Source organism: Oncorhynchus gorbuscha, linkage group LG14 (assembly GCF_021184085.1).
Source record: "Oncorhynchus gorbuscha isolate QuinsamMale2020 ecotype Even-year linkage group LG14, OgorEven_v1.0, whole genome shotgun sequence".
Classification (NCBI taxonomy): Eukaryota; Metazoa; Chordata; class Actinopteri; order Salmoniformes; family Salmonidae; genus Oncorhynchus; species Oncorhynchus gorbuscha.
In genome coordinates, this window is record NC_060186.1 from 9,968,128 (window position 1) to 9,991,243 (window position 23,116).

Below are 23,116 nucleotides of genomic sequence, written 5' to 3' on the forward strand. Positions count from 1 at the left end.
TGAGCACCCTGTGGTGCGTTGGTGCTAGTAAAGACGCACAGCATTGAACTCTGTCTCCTGCATTTGACTCCACACCCACGACACCCGGAGCATTACAGAGAGAATGCCAAGAGTGTGCAAAGCTGTTGTCAAGGCAAAGGGTGGCTATTTGAATAATCTCAAATATAAAATATATTTGGATTTATTTAACACTTTTTTGGTTACTACATGGTTCCATATGTATTATTTCATAGTTTTGACGTCTTCAATGTTATTCTACAAAGTAGAAAATAAGTGAAAAAAATCAAGAAAACCCCTTGAATGAGTAGGTGTTCTAAACCTTTTGTGTATATATACAGTACCAGTCAAAAGATTGGACACACCGACTCATTCAATGTTTTTTTCTTCTTTTCTACATTGTAGAATAATAGTGAAGACATCAAAACTATGATATAACACATATGGAATCATGTAGTTACCAAAAAAGTGTGGCATTCAGATGGTTATCCACCAGGGGGAGACTCATTGAGGCCTGGTGACAGGTGAATGTGCTCTCTAGCCAGGACTAATTGGGTCTGATTGTGGTTCGTGAGTAATCAATGGGCTGATTGCTCACCAGCTGGACTAGTCCCATAACGCTGCCAGAAGGGCAGCACACAAGAGAGGGGACTGGGGGAAGGGAGGTTACTCTCTTCATAGTCGTGCTCAGTCCCAGGGATATAACGGAGGGAGCTCAGTTTTGTTCCCCCCAGGATACAGCAAGACCCGGGACCCAGAAGACGGTGTCCCGGAGAAAGTCTCCTGGGGGAGACCTATTATGCTACTATGCTGATTCAGTTACAGATTATTATCCCTATATTGTCATGACACCTAAGTGCAAATATAAAAAGTAAGTCAAAACATTACCAAATTAAAATGAGAAACATTTCAGCCCCCACTTCCCCTGTATGAAAATAAAAATATGTGGGGCACAGACATTAGCCACGTCAGTAACTGTCAATGGCTCTTTAGTAATACCCATCTTATATATCACCTATTACATGGTGGTTTATTCATTGTAAGAAAGTCCCCCTCCTTGAACCCACCATAGAGGTTACAGTAAAACTAGCCCACCCACTCACATCTGGCTCAGACCAGGCAGTGAAACGGTGACACTAGACTTGTAACAGTGGAGTGAAATAGATTTGCATAGACAGGGCTGGGTCGTTCTGCTTGTCCCAGAATAGAGCAGTACTGTCACCATATGTTCACTCTGTTCCCAGGAGTTTGGAGGTAGAGAAGACCAGGGTAAATGTAATGAAGAAGTGTAGACTACACATAGTTGAAAACCATTACTAAAACATCTCATTTAATAACATCATATTAGGAATGAAACATTATAAATATATATGTTATGGGAAGTAACTGTTTAGCAGTGTGAGATCTGAGATCTGAGAGCAGCTTTTAGAGGTTTATTATCAAATATCATACATTATTATCACTGGTATTGATGCTACAGTATAACAGGATCATACAGTTGTAGAAATGATTACAGAGTATTTTTTGGATCAGATGCCCTTTTAATTCTGTTTGAAAACATGAGATTAGCTATAAGCTACAATGCTAAATAATGAAAGAAGCTGATTGATACAAATAATTAGGAAATGTTCTGCCTATTCATGCGATAGTGATCACTGGAATCATGATTAAATCAACTACACTACATGACCAAAAGTATGTGGACATCTGCTCGTCAAACGTCTTATTCCAAAATCATAGGCATTAATATGGAGTCGGTTCCCCTTTTGCTAATATTACAGCCTCCACTCTTCTGGGAAGGCTGCCCACTAGTGGTCCTTCTGTAGCTCAGTTGGTAGAGCATGGCGCTTGTAACGCCAGGGTAGTGGGTTCGATTCCCGGGACCACCCATACGTAGAATGTATGCACACATGACTTTAAGTCGCTTTGGATAAAAGCGTCTGCTAAATGGCATTTTATTATTTAGATGTTGGAACATTGCTGTGGGGACTTGCTTCCATTCAGCCACATTATTCCAATGAATCCCAAAGCTGTTCGATAGGGTTGAGGTGAGGGCTCTGTGCAGGCCAGTCAAGTTCTTCCACACTGATCTTGACAAGCCATTTCTGTATGGACCTCATGTCACGCCCTGATCTGTTTCACCTGTCTTTGTGATTGTCTCCACCCAACACCAGGTGTCACCCGTTTTCCTCATTAGTCCCTGGGTATTTCTTCCGGTGTTCCCTCTTTGTCTGTTGCCAGTTCGTCTTGTCAAGTCAACCAGCATGTTTTCTAGTTCGCCTGCTTTTTCTTATCTCTCTTTTGCTAGTCCTCCCGGTTTTGACCATTGCCTGCCTTGACTCTGAACCCGACTGCCTGACCATGCTGATCACCCTGACCTCGAGTCTGCCTGCCGCTCTGTACCTCCTGGACTCTGACTGTATGTATGATATTTTGCCTGTCCACGACTATTCTCTTGCCTACCTCTTTGACTATAATACAAACCATCTTCCTCCTGTGTCTGCATCTGAGTCTCTCCCTGTTCCCTTATACCTCCCTTTGTGCATGGGGGCATTTGTGGCAACAGTTTGGCCTTCCAGAACTGTCTAGAACGTCATTGTATTCTGTAGCGTGAAGATTTCCCTTCACTGGAACTAATGGGCCTAGTCCGAACATGAGAGTGCTCGGGCGGTGCTCGGCGGTCGTCGTCGCCGGTCTACTAGCCGCCACTGATCCCTTTTTCCTGTTCTGTTAGTTTAGTCTTATTAGTTGCACCTGTTCCTTTTGTGTTTCTTGATTTTTGGTCTATTTAAGCCTTTTAGGCCCGCTTAGGTTTGTGCGGGATTATTTGTGTTCTCTGTCGGTAGTGGATGTGTTTTCATTGTTCTCCAGATCGTTTGCCCTGTGTTTGGGCTGGTCAGTGTTTATGCGCCCTGTATTTGGCGTGACCGTTTTGTGCCGGGGAAATAAATCTACAAATCACTGAACCCTCTGCTCGCTGCGCCTGTCTCCTACCCACCACTCCAAGTAACCTGTCACACTACAATGCTAAATTATGAAAGAAGCTGATTGATATAAATTATTATGAAATGATCTGCCTATTCATGAGACGGTGGTCACTGGAATCAATGTTAAATGAACTCTAATGGTTATTTTCTCATCATAACAGGATGTATTTCAACTCCGAGGCAAGAAGACATGGACGACTTAATCTCAAAATAGTTAATTTAGCACACAGCACTACTGATATTATAGACTACTATACTGTAACATTCAGCTGTAAAATACTAATGTTTCCAGAACTAGCACCATGTAGAGATTCTCTAGACCCCTGCAATGGCTTCTCCTGTCTCTAGATGCTACACTGACTTTTCCGGAAGGTGGCCGAATCACCTGTCTTGTCGTGGGTGACCCTGCATGTGGGGGGGGGGGCAGAGACACTGTGGGCCTGACAGAGGGACCAGCTGGAGAGGAGGTTCAGCTGCCACTACTCTATAATGGAATATATTAGGAGAGGGTCAGCTACTAAGAATACTACTACTACTACTCTATATTTTTAGGGCAGGGTCAGCAAATCTACTACCACTACTAATCTATAACATTAGGAGAGGAGAGGGTCAGTTACTACTACTACTACTCTATATTTTTAGGGCAGGGTCAGCTAATCTACTACCACTACTAATCTATAACATTAGGGGAGGAGAGGGTCAGTTACTACTACTACTACTACTCTAACATGAGGAGAGGGGAGAAAAACTGCCCAGAGGAGCAGGGAGAAAAGACACTGGCCATGTCTGAATACCCATACTACCTCACTAAATATTATGCAAAAAAATTGTGTTTTATAGTTTATGAAATGTCATACACTGTACTTTGAATGCTCCATCCAATGCACAATTGTGTTGACGCCAGCCATTTGGTACAGCCTCTCAATCTATCTGATTATCAGCTGTTGTCAAACACGTGAGTCAGAAAAGACTAATGAAATCTACTACATCGAAGGCCAAAATGATTATGCAGTTTAAGCATATAGTAGTAGGCTAATATGAGTATTCGGACACGGCCACTATGTTATCAGTGAACAAAAATATTTCAGATCAACAGTACACAGTATAAACAACTAGCTACAGTACAGAGAACAACCAAGAACACTTAATATATAAATAAATAGGCAAACGAAAAAAGTCTAGACATGTAAGGTACAATCATGCTGTACAGTTTAGCCCATGAAGAACAACAAAACTTTGAGGGGTGGTTTCGCAGACACAGGTTAACAAAAGGCTAAGCTGTGTTTCAAAATATTGCACTTGTGATTTAATGAATATGAATATTTTCTAGTAATATTATTTGACTGTTGCGCTATGCTATTCAGCGTTGCTGATGACTATTATCCCAGACCCGGGGTGGGTGGTTTAGAAGTTAAGAACAAATTCTTACTTTCAATGACAGCCTAGGAACAGTCAGTTAACTGCCTTGTTCAGGGAAAGAACATCAGATTTATACCTTGTCAGCTCAGGGATTGGAACTTACAACCATTCGGTTACTAGCCCAACGCTCTAACCACAAGGCTACCCTACCCCGCCTCTTACTTTCTTACTGTTATTATACTTAATCTCGCTTACTTTTGACTATCTATGTGTGTGTTCTCACATTTACTATACTTACTGACATTAGTCCTAGACTAACGTAACTTACTTTACTTTATTTCGCCTTCTATATTACGTTTTCCGGCTACTGTATATCAACCAGTTTTACTTTTAGGTCTTACTGTTAGATAGTTTACATTGGTAGTGGCCACAGATACCTTGGGTCATTACAGACCCAAATGTACTTACTTCAAAATGTCTAACTGCGATCTGTGACCCAGTGCCGCCAACACTAACATAGATATTTTTATCTTAAACTTTCTATACATTAGATTATATGGACGGTATACCTGATACAAATCTTACTTACTGTTAGTTTTACTGTTGAAATCCTCCCTCACATTTATCTTGACCAATGCTTTACAGTCCATTCTAAGTCAATTTTAGTAAATTTAGAAGTTATCCCCAAACGAATGAATACAGATTACTGGCCTTACCTTGCAGCTGATAATTCAATGTAGGCTGGATCTCGTCACCGTTTCTGTCACGTACCAGTTCGCCACCGGCCTGTAAAGAACCCTCAGAATGGGGCCAGGTCTTTAATCTACTGATATGTCATCAGCCCGTGCACAGTTTCGGTGTCCCATGGCATGACAGAAAAAGGTACGGTTCGAAAGGACCAAGCTGTGACGAGAATTTTCAATCCCAATGATGATAACAGTCACTATAGCTTTGACCAATTCCCCCTAGGTTGTAAAGCTAGGGTTAATAAGAATTAGGCAAAGACTCAGATTCTGCAAAAGGCCCATGTAGTTTATTCATGAGAGCTCTAAAGTCCAAAATGCAAACACAGACATTTTATAACTCTCACTCTCACTCCCACCTACGCACACACCCACGCACACACAAATCAAATCAAATCAAATTTTATTTGTCACATACACATGGTTAGCAGATGTTAATGCGAGTGTAGCGAAATGCTTGTGCTTCTAGTTCCGACAATGCAGTGATAACCAACAAGTAATCTAACTAACAATTCCAAAACTACTGTCTTATACACAGTGTAAGGGGATAAGGAACATGTACATAAGGATATATGAATGAGTGATGGTACAGAGCAGCATACAGTAGATGGTATCGAGTACAGTATATACATATGAGATGAGTGTGTAGACAAAGTAAACAAAGTGGCATAGTTAAAGTGGCTAGTGATACATGTGTTACATAAGGATGCAGTCGATGATGTAGAGTACAGTATATACATATGCATATGAGATGAATAATGTAGGGTAAGTAACATTATATAAGGTAGCATTGTTTAAAGTGGCTAGTGATATATTTACATCATTTCCCATCAATTCCCATTATTAAAATGGCTGGAGTTGGGTCAGTGTCAATGACAGTGTGTTGGCAGCAGCCACTCAGTGTTAGTGGTGGCTGTTTAACAGTCTGATGGCCTTGAGATAGAAGCTGTTTTTCAGTCTCTCGGTCCCAGCTTTGATGCACCTGTACTGACCTCGCCTTCTGGATGATAGCGGGGTGAACAGGCAGTGGTTCGGGTGGTTGATGTCCTTGATGATCTTTATGGCCTTCCTGTAACAACGGGTGGTGTAGGTGTCCTGGAGGGCAGGTAGTTTGCCCCCGGTGATGCGTTGTGCAGTCCTCACTACCGTCTGGAGAGCCTTACGGTTGAGGGCGGAGCAGTTGCCGTACCAGGCGGTGATACAGCCCGCCAGGATGCTCTCGATTGTGCATCTGTAGAAGTTTGTGAGTGCTTTTGGTGACAAGCCGAATTTCACACACACACACAGTAGGTGGGCTGTATCTTTCCCCACGGTCCACATTCCTCGTTTATCAATATTCGACCAAGCTGGCAGTTCCCTGCCGTTCCCTGCCTCCCTAGATTAGAGGGACCTTGACAGGCCCTTCTTCCTGTTGTATGTTTTTCAGAGTTCCAACCAGGTCATGTCTTGTATAGTTCAATTGTTCTCTGTGTTCTCTCAATTCCCTTATCACTTACCTTTGATGATCTTCATATTGGTGCACTCACAAGTCTCCCATTTACTCAATAAATGTTTGTTTTGTTCGATAAAGTCCCTGTTTATATCCAAAAACCTCCGTTTTGTTCAGTAATCCACAGGCTCAAACGCAGTCACAACAGGCAGACGAAAAATCCAAATAGTATCCAAAAAGATCATAGCAACATGTCAAACAATGTTTATAATCAAAAATAAGGTTGATTTTAGCCTAAATAATCAATAATATTTCAACCGGACAATAACGTCGTCAATATAGAAGGTAAACAAGAAAGGCATGCTCTCGGTCTCGCGCATGAAAAATCTCTAGGCCACTTCGGTGCCCACTCATTCAGAGTGCTCTTACTCCCTCATTTTTCAGAATACAAGCCTGAAACAATTTCTAAAGACTGTTGACATCTAGTGGAAGGCATACGATGTGCAATTTGAGTCCTAAGTCAATGGATACTGTAAAGGCATTGAATAGAAAACTACAACAACAACAAAAATCCTACTTCATGGATGGATTTTTCTCAATTTTTCACCTGCCAAATCAGTTCTGTTATACTCCCAGACATTATTTTAACAGTTTTGGAAACTTTAGAGTGTTTTCTATCCGAATCTATATGCATATCCTAGCTTCTGGGCCTGAGTAGCAGGCAGTTTACTTTGGGCATGCTTTTCATCAGGAGGTGAAAATAGTGCCCCCTACCCTAGAGAAGTTAAAGGTTTTGTTCCCATCTCCTACCGAGAGCGGTATCACACAGTCGTTCCGAACAGCTGGTGCATGCTTCAGTGTTGCTTGCCTCAGCGCGAGCATAAAAGGCATTTATCTCGTCTGGTAGGCTCGCGTCACTGGGCAGTTCGCATCTGGGTTTCCCTTTGTACTCCGTAATAGTTTTCAAGCCCTGCCACAACCGACGAGTGTCAGAGCCAGTGTAGTAGGATTCAATCTTAATCCTGTATTAACGCTTTGCTTGTTTGAGTGTTCGTCTGAGGGCATAGCGGGATTTCTTTTAAGTGTCCGGATTAGTCAACTCTAGCTTTTAGCCCGATGCGGATGTTGCCTGTAATCCATGGCTTCTGGTTGGGATATGTACGTACAGTCACTGTGGGGACGGTGTTGTCAATTAACTTATTGATGATGCCGATGACTGACATGGTGTACTCCTCAATGCCATTGTATGAATCCCGGAACATATTCCAGTCTGTGCTAGCAAAACAATCCTTTAGTGTAGCATCCTAGTCACTGGTACTTCCTGCTTTAGTTTTGCTAGAAAGCAGGAATCAGGAGGATAGAATTATGGTCAGATTTGCCAAATGGAGGGCGGGGGAGAGCTTTGTATGCATCTGTCTGTGGAGTGTCTCCTGACCCCTCCTGTCTCAGCCTCCAGTATTTATGCTGCAATAGTTTGTGTCGGGGGGCTAGGGTCAGTTTGTTATATCTGGAGTACTTCTCCTGTCCTATTCGGTGCCCTGTGTGAATTTAAGTGTGCTCTCTCTAATTCTCTCTTTCTCTCTTTCTTTCTCTCTCTTGGAGGACCTGAGCCCTAGGACCATGCCCCAGGACTACCTGACATGATGACTCCTTCCTGTCCCCAGTCCACCTGGCCATGCTGCTGCTCCAGTTTCAACTGTTCTGCCTTATTATTATTCGACCATGCTGGTCATTTATGAACATTTGAACATCTTGGCCATGTTCTGTTATAATCTCCACCCGGCACAGCCAGAAGAGGACCGGCCACCCCACATAGCCTGGTTCCTCTCTAGGTTTCTTCCTAGGTTTTGGCCTTTCTAGGGAGTTTTTCCTAGCCACCGTGCTTCTCCACCTGCATTGCTTGTTGTTTGGGGTTTTAGGCTGGGTTTCTGTACAGCACTTTGAGATATCAGCTGATGTACGAAGGGCTATTTTGATTTGAGTAAAGGTGGTCTAGGATTTGTGACGTGCTGGTAAAAATTTGGTAAAACTGATTTAAGTTTGCCTGCATTAAAGTCCCAGGCCACTAGTAGCGCCGCTTCTGGGTGAGCATTTTCTTCTTTGCTTATGGCCTTACAGAGTTGGTTGAGAGCGGTCTTCGTGCCAGCTTCGTTCTGTGGTGGTAAATAGACGGCTATAAAGAATATAGATGAGAACTCTTGGTTCACCTTCCAGCAGGACAATGACCCTGAGCATACTGCTAAAGCAACACTCAAGTGGTTTAACGGGAACATTTACATGTCTTGGAATGGCCTAGTCAAAGACCAGACCTCAATCCACTTGAAAATCTGTGGTATGACTTAAAGATTGCTGTACATCAGCGGAACCCATCCAACTTGAAGGAGCTGGAGCACGTTTTGTCTTGAAGAATGGGCAAAAATCCCAGTGGATAGATGTGCCATGCTTATAGAGACATTCACCAAGAGACTTGCAGCTGTAATTGCTGCAAAAGGTGGCTCTACAAAGTATTGACTTTGGGGTGGTGAATAGTTATGCACACTCAAGTTTTCAGTTTTTTTGTCTTATTTCTTGTTTGTTTCACACAAAAAAATATTTTGCATCTTCAAAGTGGTAGGAATGTCTTGTAAATCAAATGATACAAAACCCACCCAAAAATCAATATTAATTTCAGGTTGTAAGGCACCAAAATAGGAAAATAGGAATAGGAAAAGGGGGGTGAATACCTTCACCAGCCACTGTAAATCAAGTAGGTCAAAAAAAATCCAAAGATATTAATCAAAAATCACCTACCACATGTGGCTAGACCTTTCCTGCTGAACTAAACATTATAGTATCTACACCTCTCCTGTTAATATGTTAACATTGTAGTATCTAGACCTCTCCTGTTAATCCGTTAACAATAGAGTATTTAGGCCTCTCCTGTTCATTTGTTAACATTGTAAACTCAGCAAAAAAAGAAACGTCCCTTTTTCAGGACCCTGTCTTTCAAAGATAATTAATAAAAATCCAAATAACTTCACAGATCATTGTTGTAAAGTGTTTAAACACTTGTTCCCATGCTTGTTCAATGAACCATAAACAATTAATGAACATGCACCTGTGAAACACTTACGGCTTACAGACGGTAGGCAATGAAGGTCACTGTTATGAAAACTTAGGACACTAAAGAGGCCTTTCTACTGACTCTGAAAAACACCAAAAGAAAGATGCCCAGGGTCCCTGCTCATCTGCGTTAACGTATCTTAGGCATGCTGCAAGGTGGCATGAGGACTGCAGATATGGCCAGGGCAATAAATTGCAATGTCCATACTTTGAGATGCCTAAGACAGCGCTACAGGGAGACAGGATGGACAGCTGATCATCGCCGCAGTGGCAGACCATGTGTAACAACACCTGCAAAGGATCAGTACATCCGAACATCACACCTGCGGGACAGGTACAGGATGGCAACATCAACTGCCCGAGTTACACCAGGAACGCCAAATCCCTCCATCAGTGCTCAGACTGTCCGCAATAGGCTGAGAGAGGCTGGACTGAGGGCTTGTAGGCCTGTTGTAAGGCAGGTCCTTACCAGACATCACCGGCAACAATGTAGCCTATAGGCACAAACCCACCGTCGCTGGACCATACAAGACTTGCAAAAAGTGCAAATCTTCACTGATGAGTCGCGATTTTGTCTCACCAGGGGTGATGTTCAGATTCGCGTTTATCATCGAAGGAATGAGCGTTACTCCGAGACCTGTACACTGGAGGGGGATCGATTTGGAGGTGGAGGTTCCATCATGGTCTGGAGCGGTGTGTCACAGCATCATCTGAGCTTGTTATCATTGCAGGCAATCTCAATGCTGTGTGTTACAGGGAAGACATCCTCCTCCCTCATCCTGCATGACAATGCCACCAGCCATACTGATCGTTCTGTGCATGATTTCCTGCAAGTCAGGAATGTCAGTGTTCTGCCATGGCCAGCGAAGAGCCCGGATCTCAATCCCATTGAGCATGTCTGGGACCTGTTGGATCAAAAGGTGAGGGCTAGGGCCATTCGCCCAGAAATGTCCGGGAACTTGCAGGTGCCTTGGTGGAAGAGTGGAGTAACATCTCACAGCAAAGCTGGTGCAGTCCACGAGGAGGAGATGCACTGCAGTACTTAATGCAGCTGGTGGCCACAACAGATACTGAATGTAACTTTTGATTTTGACCCCCACCTTTGTTCAGGGACACATTATTCCGTTTCTGTTAGTCACAAGTCTGTGGAACTTGCTCAGTTTATGTCTCAGTTGTTGAATTGTGTTATGTTCATACTAATATTTACACATGTTATGTTTGCTGAAAATAAATGCAGTTGACAGTGAGAGGACGAGTTTAGTATCCAGACCTCTCCTGTTAATCAATTAACATTGCAGTAACTACACCTCTCCTGTTAATCTGTTAACGTTGTAGGATCTAGACCTCTCCTGTTAATCTGTTAACATTGTAGCATCTTGTGTTAAATATGAACTGTTTTTTTTGTGTGTGTTGTTTGTAACTTGTATTTTTACTTATGTAATGTACATAATGTTGCCACTACCGTCTCTTAAAACCGAAAATAACTTCTAGACATCAGGACTGCGATTACCACGGACTAGCAGAATCCTTCATTTCCTTTCACTACTCTGACGAATCCGACGCAAAGGATATACTGCTTCCACGGGAACAGGCCCCGATCCCCGGGATCTGTGTGAAGAGGAGGCAGAGAAAGAGGGGCCGAAAGGGCGGCCTGACTTCTGAGAATTCGTAAACCCCCACTTCCCTCCATTCTGATAGCAAACGTGCAATCTTTGGAGAATAAAATTGATGAGTTACGCGGAAAATTAAACTACCAACGGGACATTAAAAACTATAACATCTTATGCTTCTCGGAGTCGTGGCTGAGCAACGACAATATCAACATAGAGCTGGCTGGTTATACGATGTACCGGGAGGATAGAACAGCAGCGTCTGGTAAGATAAGGTGCGGCGGACTATATATTTTTGTAAATAACAGCTGGTGCACGATATCTAAGGAAGTCTCGAGCTATTGCTCACCTGCGGTAGAGTATCTCATGATAAACTGTAGACCACACTACTTACCTAGAGAGTTTCCATCTGTATTCGTTTTAGCTGTTTACATACCACCACAGTCAGAGGCTGGCACTAAGACAGCATTGAATGAGCTCTATTCCGCCATAAGCAAACAAGAAAACGTTCACCCAGAGGCGGCGCTCCTAGTGCAGGGAAACTTACATTTGTTTTACCAAATTTCTATCAGCATGTAAAAAATGTGCAACCAGAGGAAAAATAACTCTGGACCACCTATACTCCACACACAGAGACGCATACAAAGCTCTCCCTCACCCTCAATTTGGCAAATCTGACCATAAATCTATCCTCCTGATTCCTGCCTCCAAGCTAAAATTAAAGCAGGAAGCACCAGTAACTAGATCAATAAAAAAGTGGTCAGATGAAGCAGATGCTAAGCTACTGGACTGTTTTGCTAGCATAGGCTGGAGTATGTTCCAGAATTCCTCCGATGGCATTGAGGAGTACACCACATCAGTCATTGGCTTCATCAATAAGTGCATTGATGATTTTGTCCCCACAGTGACCGTATGCACATACCCCAACCAGAAGCCATGGATTACAGGCAGCAATCCGCACTAAGCTAAAGGCTAGAGCTGCCGCTTTCAAGGAGTGGGCCTCTAACCCGGAAGCTTATAGTAAATCCCGCTATGCCCTCCGACGAATCGTCAAACAGGCAAAGCATCAATACAGGATTAAGATCGAATCACACTACACCAGCTTTGACGCTAGTCGGATGTGGCAGGTCTTGCAAACCATTACAGACTAGAAAGGGAAGCACAGCCGAGAGCTGCACAGTGACACGAGCCTATCAGACGAGCTAAACTACTTCTATGCTCGCTTCGAGGCAAATAACATTTAAACATGCGTGAGAGCACCAACTGTCATGGAAGACAGAGTGATCACACTCTCCGCAGCCAATGTGAGCAAGACCTTTAAACAGGTCAACATTCGCAAGGCCGCAGGGCTAGAAGGATTACAAGAACGTGTACTCCGAGCATGGGCTGATCAACTGGCAAGTGTCTTCAATTACATTTTCAATCTCTCCCTGTCCGAGTCTGTAATACCAACACATTTCAAGCAGACCTAGTGCCTGTGCCCGTGCCCAAGAATACTAAGGTAAGCGGCCTAAATGACTACCGACCCGTAGCACTCACGTCTGTAGACATGAAGTGCTTTGAAAGGCTGGTCATGGCTCACATCTCCACCATCATCCCAGCAATTCTAGACCCACTCCAATTTGCATACTGCCCCAACAGATCCACAGATGATGCAATCTCTATTGCACTCCACACTGCCCTTTCCCACCTGGACAAAAGGAACACCTATGTGAGAATGCTATTCGTTGACTACAGCTAAGATTTCAACACCATAGTATCCTCAAAGCTCATCAATAATGTAAGGACCCTTGGACTAAACACCTCCCTTTGCAACTGGATCCTGTACTTCCTGACGGGCAGCCCCAAGTGGTAAGGGTAGGTAACAACACGTCTGCACCGCTGATCCTCAACACGGGGGCCCTTCAGGGGTGCGTGCTAAGTCCCCTCCTGTACTCCCTGTTCACCCATGACTGCATGGCCAAGCATGACTCCAACACCATAAATTAAGTTTGTCGACGACACAACAGTGGCAGGCCTGATCACCGACAACGACGAGACAGCCTATAGGGAGGAGGTCAGAGACCTGGCCATGTGTTGCCAGCAACAACCTCTCCCTCAATGTGATCAAGACAAAGGAGATGATTGTGGACTACAGGAAAAAGAGGACCGAGCACGCACCCATTCTCATCAACAGGGCTGCAGTGGAGCAGGTTGAGAGCTTCAAGTTCCTTGGTGTTCCTTGGTGTCCACATCACCAACAAACTAACATGGTCCAAGCACACCAAAACAGTCGTGAAGAGGGCACGACAAAACCTATTTCCCTTCAGGAGACTGAAATGATTTGGTATGGGTCCTCAGATCCTCAAAATGTTCTACAACTGAACCAGGTTGCTTCACTGCCTGGTATGGCAACTGCTCGGCCTCCAACCGCAAGGCACTATAGATGGTAGTGCGAACAGCCCAGTACATCACTGGGGCAAGCTTCATGCCATCCAGGACCTATATAATAGGCGGTGTCAGAGGAAGGCCCTAAAAATGGTCAAAGACTCCAGCCACCCCAGTCATAGACTGTTCTCTCTGCTCCCGCACGTCAAGCGGTACCAGAGCGCCATGTCTAGTTCCAAGAGGCTTCTAATCAGCTTCCTTCCCCAAGCCATAAGACTCCTGAACATCTAATCAAATGGCTACCCAGACTATTTGCATTGCCCCCCTCCCCTCTTTACACCACTTCTTCTCTCTGTTGTCATCTATGCATAGTCACCTTAATAACACTACCTACATGTACATATTACCTCAACTAACTGGTGGCCCCGCACATTGACTTTGTATCAGTACCCCCCTGTATATTGTCTTGCTACTGTTATTTCACTGCTGCTCATTAATTACTTGTCACTTTAATCTCTTCTTCTTATCTGTATTTTTTTGAAACTGCGTTGTTGGTTAGGGGCTCGTAAGTAAGCATTTCTCAGTAAGGTCTACATCTGATGTATTCAGCACATGTGACTAGTAACATTTGATTACATTTGCTGGTTGAAGATGCGGTTTGTGAGAACATACATAACTAAGCAATGACATTTAGGTCTGATAGTTTTCAAAGAAACTGTGAACCAGGCTTTTTTGATATACTGTATGTCTATACCATTCAACAACATTTAACACTACAGTCTAATGATTAAAAGAGTCAAAAAAAAAAAAATGTTTTCCAAAGGAAAATCTTTATTTCCATCTATTCATTAAAGCATCAAAGCAAACATTCCTACAGTATCTAGTAGTAATAAAACAGATCAAATCTAACACTGATTCAACCTCAGTCTACAGAGAGGATTGACACATGAACTCAAGAAAAGCCCTCTGTTAGTCTACATGTCAGAGATCAATAAGACAAAGAACATCTGATCTCAGAACAGAGTCAAAGCAGAGGAACCAGCAGCCTCTCTCCACAGGGGTGTGTGACTGAGGGGTCCTACCCAGTACAGTCAGCCCTCCTCAAGGTCTTGGTGACTGGATTCTGGGAATTCTGCTGGGCTTCACAGGTCACCTCTCCTGCCTTGGTCCACTCCTGGCCAGTGAGAGTCAGGGTGCTGCTCCAGCTGTACAGACCATCCTTCTCCAGGACCCCGGGACTGATCTCCTGGTTCTTGTTGGTCCCGTCCACTTTCCATCTTATGGTCCAGTCTGAGGGGAAGCCCTTGTTGGCCAGACACGTCAGTGTGGCTGTTGTTGTACTGGACAGCTCCTCACTAGAGGGGGGCAGGATGGTGAGGGTGGGGGCACCGTTACCTGGAACAAACAGAACACATCAACTAAGTAACTACATCAAGTACAGCTACAGTAAGATATTATCTTCAGCAAAGGACACAACAAAATAAAGTGAAATAGAAATGCCCTCTAAATATGAATGTAGGAGTCAGATTGATTAGAGGATGTGGAGAAAACACTAAAGTAACATACAAAGCAGATTTATGAACCAAACAAGTATAAATTGGTTAACTAGAGTTGCTAATCATACGGTGTCAGATATACATGTCATACAGATATTGTTTAGTATTGGATCTGATCAGAATAGCCTACTCATATTCATAGTATTTTCAGAACATATCATCCATGTTGGATTATGAAGTCAGTTACAACCATAACTGAGACCCTTTGTCTTCTCCCTATCAGTGAAGTCTACCATAAACACAACGCAACAATGATGAAAACTATATACAATACTATTAGTTATTATACCAGAATTAGGAATGATATACTGCAATTATATGAATCAGACATACAAATAAACCTACAAATTATTTTGATTTAATAAATATTTACTTGAAAGAAGGCTCAGTCAAAAGCTACATTTAACCAAAATATTTGAGATAAAGATTTTTTTTTAAATCGCACACAAACAGTAATACACAATGCAACAGCTATATTCCATATTATTAAATAGTTATCATACTATAACTATCCTCTGCAATTCATCAAACCACACATTTAAATAAACACCTACATTTGAACATGTTGGTTGTTAGTCAAAAGAAATATAAAAAGTTATTTTTTTAGAAAGTAAAGTATGTAGAATCACAATATTTTCATGTAGACAGAGTTTCACAGAGTAAAATACCCCCCAAAATAATCAGAAAGAAATATCAAGAGAGGTTGTTACTTACTTCCAACATCAAGTCTGGTGCCGCTACCAAAAGTCCACCACAGTGATACAATCACTATTACTGCTGGTACAAAAACCTCTCTGTGTTTTGATGCTGCAGCTGTTACAGTGAAGATCACTCATACAGAATCAGAATCAACACAGATACACTTTAACATCTTCCAGGTAGAACAAACACTTCATATTAGCTGTTTCTAGATAATACAAATGAATTGTATCTTAAATCCAGATATGAGTATTTGTTCCTTCCTCTGTGTATCGGGTGTCCTCCTAGTCTGGAGGAACAGTCCAGCATTAGATCAGTGTTGCTAGTATTCCTCCATATTGTCCATATGAAAGACAACAGCAGCAGCAGTAGTGATAGTGATCCATGTTGTATATTCCTTTATTAAACATGTTGATCTCAGATTTAACAGTGGAGGTAAAGTCACAGAGGACAGACAACACTACCAGGGGAATCCTACCAGCTTTAGTTTAGAGAAGTGTTCACTAACTGATTAGAGGAACTTATATGAGAGACCAAGCATGAGTGAACAGACAGTTCATTATATCTGATCATCATCAGAATAACAATATGAAGGTGGTGTGACATAAAAGTTGCCATATATTAGTTATCTGAGTAAACAGTTGCTGTTTGATGTTATAAAAGGGGCAGCAGGTAGCTAGCGGTTAGAGTGTTGTGCTAGTAAATGAAAGGTCATGATTTCAAATATCCGGGTCGACAAGGTGAGAAATATGTTGATGTACCTTTGAGTAAGGCCCGGCAGACCTTGGTCTTGACCCTACTCTACAAGGATGACTCAAGGGGAGTTGGGAAATGAAAAAAAAAACTTTTACAATTCACACATGGGCATAAAACACACGTGTACATGTGTGAAATAGGACACATTTAATCACCCACCTAATTATTATGAAAGAAAGCTCAACCAGGACAAAATATATTCTGATGGGAGCCTACTTGGAAACTGAAATAGATTTGAAACATTCATTTGCATAATGCATCTGCTCCACTGCTCTAGGAGTGTTTATATCCCTGTGAGTTGAACACTTCATGACTGAGAGCCGTCCTTCATGACAACAGAACCCACAACAACCATGACTTTTATCGTGAGCTTTTTGTGGATATTGGTATTCTTAATTCAGAGTAAGATTTTACAATTTATTGCTCCTAAAATGACTTCCTTACAAGTAATATGTAATATAAATATGTAATATTTCATTGAAATATGTGAATTGAATAATACGTCTGCCTAAAATGAGACAAAACAAACACAGATCAATGAAAAGTTATTGAATGTCTCTGTTTCAGAATCCAGAGGACAGGTCACTGTGACTCAGACTCCTGCAGTGGAAACTGTTCTCCCAGAACAGACAGTTATTATAAACTGTAAAACCAGTTCAAATGTAGCAGATGCATGTCCTGGTGATTACACCTGTATGGCCTGGTACCAACAGAAACCTGGAGGAGCTCCTAAACTCCTTATTTACTATGCTACAAGACTTCAGTCTGGGACTCCATCTAGATTCAGTAGCAGTGGGTCTCATAGTGACTTCACTCTGACCATCAGTGGAGTCCAGGCTGAAGATGCAGGAGATTACTACTGTCAGAGTTTCCACAGTGGTCCAGTGTTCACACAGTGATACAGAGCCGTACAAAAACCTCAGTCAGACTGCACAGTGACTGTACTGATACAGCTGGGACCTACTGCAAGTGCTGAGGGGGAAGAGACAGTGACATGGAACACTGACTGAACACTGACTAAAATACACTGAGATAAATATATCAGCGATGGTGACTATAATGTAAACTTATCCACCTTCATGTGAAATCATTCCTGAACTGACAACACCCGTAGGTCCAGACTACATAAATATTTTGCTGTGGCTAACACACCTTTTATTTAACATTTCAGACAATAAGTTGAATGGACTCTATCTATGTGAAATAATAATGTCTCAGATGAGTTCAGAATAAATATCCCCATCTCTGTTATGTCCCTCTATTGGGTTAATGGGTTTCAAGCTAAGACTGAACCATATTTACTCAGATCATATAACATGATTTATAACCCACTTAAACAACCTGAGGTACTCTCATACTAGAGACAGTGACATGGAACACTGGTTTGTGAAGTCAACTTTGAATATGTTTAGAACGCATCATTCAGATCTTATGTTGCCCATCGTCATCATCATCGTCGTCGTCATCATCATCATCATTGTGCTGGACCTCCAAAAGTTATTTGAAGTTCTGAAAAACCCACAATACCAGTCCAACATGTAAAATAAGATGTAGAGAAGTAAAGAAAAAGCAGGTGATGTGACATCAGCATCAGCCCCCCTAGATACAATCCCTGTCAGTGGTACCACAGTGGTGATGTGTTCACACAGTGATACACAGAGCCGTACAAAAACCTCCCTTAGTCAGACTGCACAGTAACTGCACTAGTCGGCTATGACTGCAGGTGCTGAGGAGGAAGAGACAGTGACATGGAACATTCACGGAACTAAAATACACTGAGCTAAATATATCAGTGACGGTGACTGTAATGTAAACTTATCCTCGCTCGTGTTAAATCATTCCTTAAGCGATAACCGTATGTCTGGATTGCATTAGTATACCTCACATTTTGCTGTAGTTCATATGTAAACATTGCCATAACATGTGACTTAATACGTTGAACAGACTCTGTGCAACAATAGTAATGTCTCACATCATTTCAGAATAAAAACCCTCAGTCTCTGTAAGATCGCTCTGGCCGGTAGTGAATTTCAAACAAAGATTCAACCACATTTACAGCTGGGACCTACTGCAGATGCTCAGGGGGAAGAGACGGTGACATGGAACACTAGGAGTGAAGTCAGCTTTGAATATGTTTAGAAAGCATCACTAAGATCACACGTTCCCCATCATCATCATCATCATTGTAGTGCACCTACAAAAGTTATTTAAAGTTCTGAAATACCCACAATACCAGTCCAACATGTAAAATAAGATGAAGTAAAGAAGAAGGTGATGTTACATCAGCATCAGCCATCCTAGATACAATCCCCATATGAACCTCACAACCAGATATTGATCATCTAGCATTATATGAACTATTTTGATGAGCAGGTTACTGACTGTTACATCTGTGAAGGAGACATGATGCTGGGATCAAACATTTGACACATTCGTGTAGAGACCTGCACCATCTACATAAAGTACAATAGAAATTTCATCTGTCATTATTTATATGATGGTATATGTGTTATGTCTCCTTCACTGAATCCACCATAAAGGTTAAAACCAATCACTTCCTCATATCTGTCCCAGTCAAGGGTATTTCAGGCAGTGAATCGGTTCAACTGCGAGACTGGTAGCTGTGGGAGTGAAACTGAGATTTACATAGACAGGGCTGAGTGGTTCTGCTTGTCCCAGAATAGAGCAGCACTGTCACCAGATGTTCACTCTGTTCCCAGGGGGTTGAAGGTAGAGAAGACCAGGGGAAATATAATGAAGTGTAGAATACACTTTGAAGAAAACCATTGCTAAAACATCTCATTTAATAAAATGGAATTAAACATGATAAATATATCCAGTATGTCATGGAAAGTAAGGGTTTAGCAGTGTGATTTCTGAGAGCAAACCTTCAAGGTTTATTATCAAATTAGCAGTTGTAGAAATGATTGCAGAGTATTTGTTGGATCAGATGCCCTTTTAATTCTGTTTGAAAACATGAGGAAATTTACAGTTGAAGTCGGATGTTTATATACACTTAGGTTGGAGTCATTAAAACTTGTTTTTCAACCACTCCACACATTTCTTGTTAACAAACTATAGTTTGGCAAGTCGGTTAGGACATCTACTTTGTGCATGACACAAGTAATTTTTCCAACAATTGTTTACAGACAGATTATTTAACTTATAATTCACTGTGTCACAATTCCAGTGGGTCAGAAGTTTACATACACTAAGTTGACTGACATTAAACAGCTTGGAAAATTGCAGAAAACAATGTCATAGCTTTAAAAGAATATGGTAGGCTAATTGACATGATTTGAGTCAATTGGAGGTGCACCTGTGGATGTATTTCAAGGCCTTCTACCAAACTCAGTGCCTTTTTGCTTGACATCATGGGAAAATCAAAAGAAATCAGCCAAAACCTCAGAAGAAATTGTAGACCTCCACAAGTCTGGTTCATCTTTGGGAGCAATTTCCAAACGCCTGAAGGTTCCACATTCATGTACAAACAATAGTATGTGTTACGAATCCCTTTTGGCCCGACAGTCTAGGGGGGATGGTAATGAGACCCGTAACATAACTCATGCAAATTATTATTGTGACAAAGTAAAAGTGTGCACAAAATAACCACGACAACAGAAATCTACCGTCAAACTCTAGGTTTATTTATAAACACACGGTAATGGGGGGAGCAGGAAAAGGGGCTGAGCTGGACCCAAGGAAAGAAACAATAAATATACAAAAACACACCCCTAAGCTAGACTAGCCTACTTTAACAACAACTAACTAACTAACCAAAAATACAGTGGGTGGTCCGCCCAGTTCTAACTAGTGTATTTAACAAAGTTCACCTACGGGTAGTGTATGCCCATGGGCGACTTGTCTTGGTTTCCCCCCAGCAACAAACAAACACCATAACCAAAAACAATACTCACAGGTGATGACAAAGTGCTATGGAGGTGCTTTAAACAAAAGAGAGGTTAAGACACAAAGCGAGAGTGAAACACAGAGACCTACAGACATGGCATTTACAGAGAGATTGCGCTAGAGATTGAGCTGAGCTGAGCTCTAGAACAAACAAATGATGGGGTTTTTAAACCATGGGGAAGGAACTGTGATAGGATAGGAAGTAGGAGGAGGTGTGTCTTCTGATTGATGATTGATTGTTGACTGATTGGGGAGTGATGGTTTACACCTGTGAGGGGAGAAGGAGAGAAAAGAAACACACACAGGATACACACACACACACAGGATAGCTGTATCCGTAACAGTATGCAAGGATAAACACCATGGGACCACGCAGCCGTCAAACCGCTCAGGAAGGAGATGTGTTCTGTCTCCTAGAGATGAACATACTTTGGTGCGAAAAGTGCATATCAATCACATAACAACAGCAAAGGACCTTGTGAAGATGCTGGAGGAAACAGGTACAAAAGTATTGTGGCAAACCTCTTCAAGGATAGGAGCGTTTGTCACAAACTAAGTGGTAAACTGTCACCAAATCACCCAAGAATGAGAGTTCTTTCGAACAGGACAGTACCTGTGTGTTTGTTTCTCCGTCCTGGTCCACTTTAAATAAAAAATAATGTGTACATACCAAACTGCGCCTTGGTCCTACCCTTATAATGAACGGGTGACAAACCACAACTAAATCTTTTTTACAATCTCAAGGTTCAATCCCTATACTCATCATTTAACCTTGTACCTTGTATACTAAAATATTGCATCATTGGAGTGCTCTCAACAACAACAAAAATCCTACTAATAACATATTACCATTCACATACTGTCAACAATCATTAAGTTTACATCAATTCTCCTTATCAATGTCTTCTTCACTGTCACCCATCGTAAGGTTAAGAAAATAAGATGCCAAATCATGATTATTCCCTCCTTACTAGAAAAATAAAATGTTTACATGTAGTCTACCCTTATAATATTACTCTATATGTTTAATACCAATACATTTGTGACAAATACACGTGTCTTTATGGCGTTGCTATATTTTATTTCTATGAATTTATTTCCGCCACTCTCTCCTTGCGGTTTTAATATATGCCAATCTATTTCTGAGACTATCTCCCAGATCCTGTAGACAGTCATATAACCTTATTTATTATTTAACCTTATCTCTAACAAATGACCCGTGAAGAGACTGCTCTGAACCTACGTACGTCTACGTAGGGATTGTTTAAGTTGCATCTCATTATATTCTCAGTATTACTTTATCAAATCTCAAATCTTATCAATCATCAAATTTGCCGGACGCTACCCGATTGGAATAATACTCCACATGTATCCTCAACAATCAATTAGACTTCCAGAAAGTACAGACTTGCCATTATTGTTATAAAATAACATCCCGCACTCAATACCACCCCATGGTATTCTATGATGGGCAATGTTGAACGGAACCCCAAGATAACGCTACATTTCAAACATTATTATCCAAATGTCAATCTTCTTATTTAGCAAAGAACTATATCGTATTATCCAAATGTAAGATTAAAACTTATTTCAACCCTCACACACTCTTGTATCACATTCACAGAAAACACAAACAAAAGACACAGAGGGGAATGAGACAGACAAAATGAAAAACCGGTTAACGCTGTTGTTGTTACGTCTGCTCCTGCCACACCCTCTACTGCTCATCCTGTGTCTCCTTGACCTGCCGCCACTCCCCCAGTACTCTCTCCCTCTTGGTGTGTGTGATTGCATGGGCGAAGACAGGTGTGCTGGAGTCAGAGCAGATCCCCACCAGCTGCAACCTGTTCCATAATCAAGACCTCTACAAATACTCAGCCCTGCCACTTCCACTCTGCTAGATCATAATCTCTGCTCAGTGAGTCTACGCTTCTAGCCGTTTGTTATTGTTAGAGCCTGTTAAACTGGCACAACAGGTTTCCTTGCCTGATGCTGTTTTCCTCTCCGCTACAGTTCCTCCAGTTCCACGTCTTGTCATCCTGCTACTCTGTCCTCGATTCCCCACTCTACTACTCCCTTGGATTACCTTCCGGACCTGCTTACCCTGTCCCAATCCCTCTTGTTCCAGCCTCAGCCTCCGCATCTGGTTTCCTGCAACCCACCCGAGCTTCCCCTGGCCTGCAATCCATCTTCCCCCTGTGTTTCAATAAATACCTTGGTTACTTCATCCCAGTCTCCTCGTCTGAGTCTGCCCTTGGGTTCCCCTGTTCCACTCCGCGTAACAGTTGTTTAACTTAAAACCTTGTCTATGAACAGGGAAACCCATACCATTATCAAAATATTGCCTAATCAGTGGTCCCAAAACCGGACGTTGTATCCACACTGGGATATCGCTACTGCGATTACTATGGTATAGATGATCCTCTGAGGTAGGTGGGATGCCAGTGTCCCACCTGGCCAACATCCGGGGAAATTGTGGAGCGCCATAGTCATAATGAACTTTCATAAAAATACAAGTGTTATACATCGGTTTAAAGATTAACTTTGTTAATCCAGTCGCTTTGTCAGATTTCAAAAAGACTTTCCCGCGAAAGCATACCAT

General features: G+C 42.1%; 1 gene segment (V, D, J or C); it reads right to left on the reverse strand.

The window, feature by feature from the left end:
* Positions 1-14,403: 14,403 nt before the first annotated feature.
* Positions 14,404-22,657, reverse strand: LOC123995872. The segment is given in 3 exon segments: positions 14,404-14,989; positions 15,865-15,963; positions 22,618-22,657. Coding segments are annotated over 3 exon segments (456 nt in total).
* Positions 22,658-23,116: the final 459 nt, after the last annotated feature.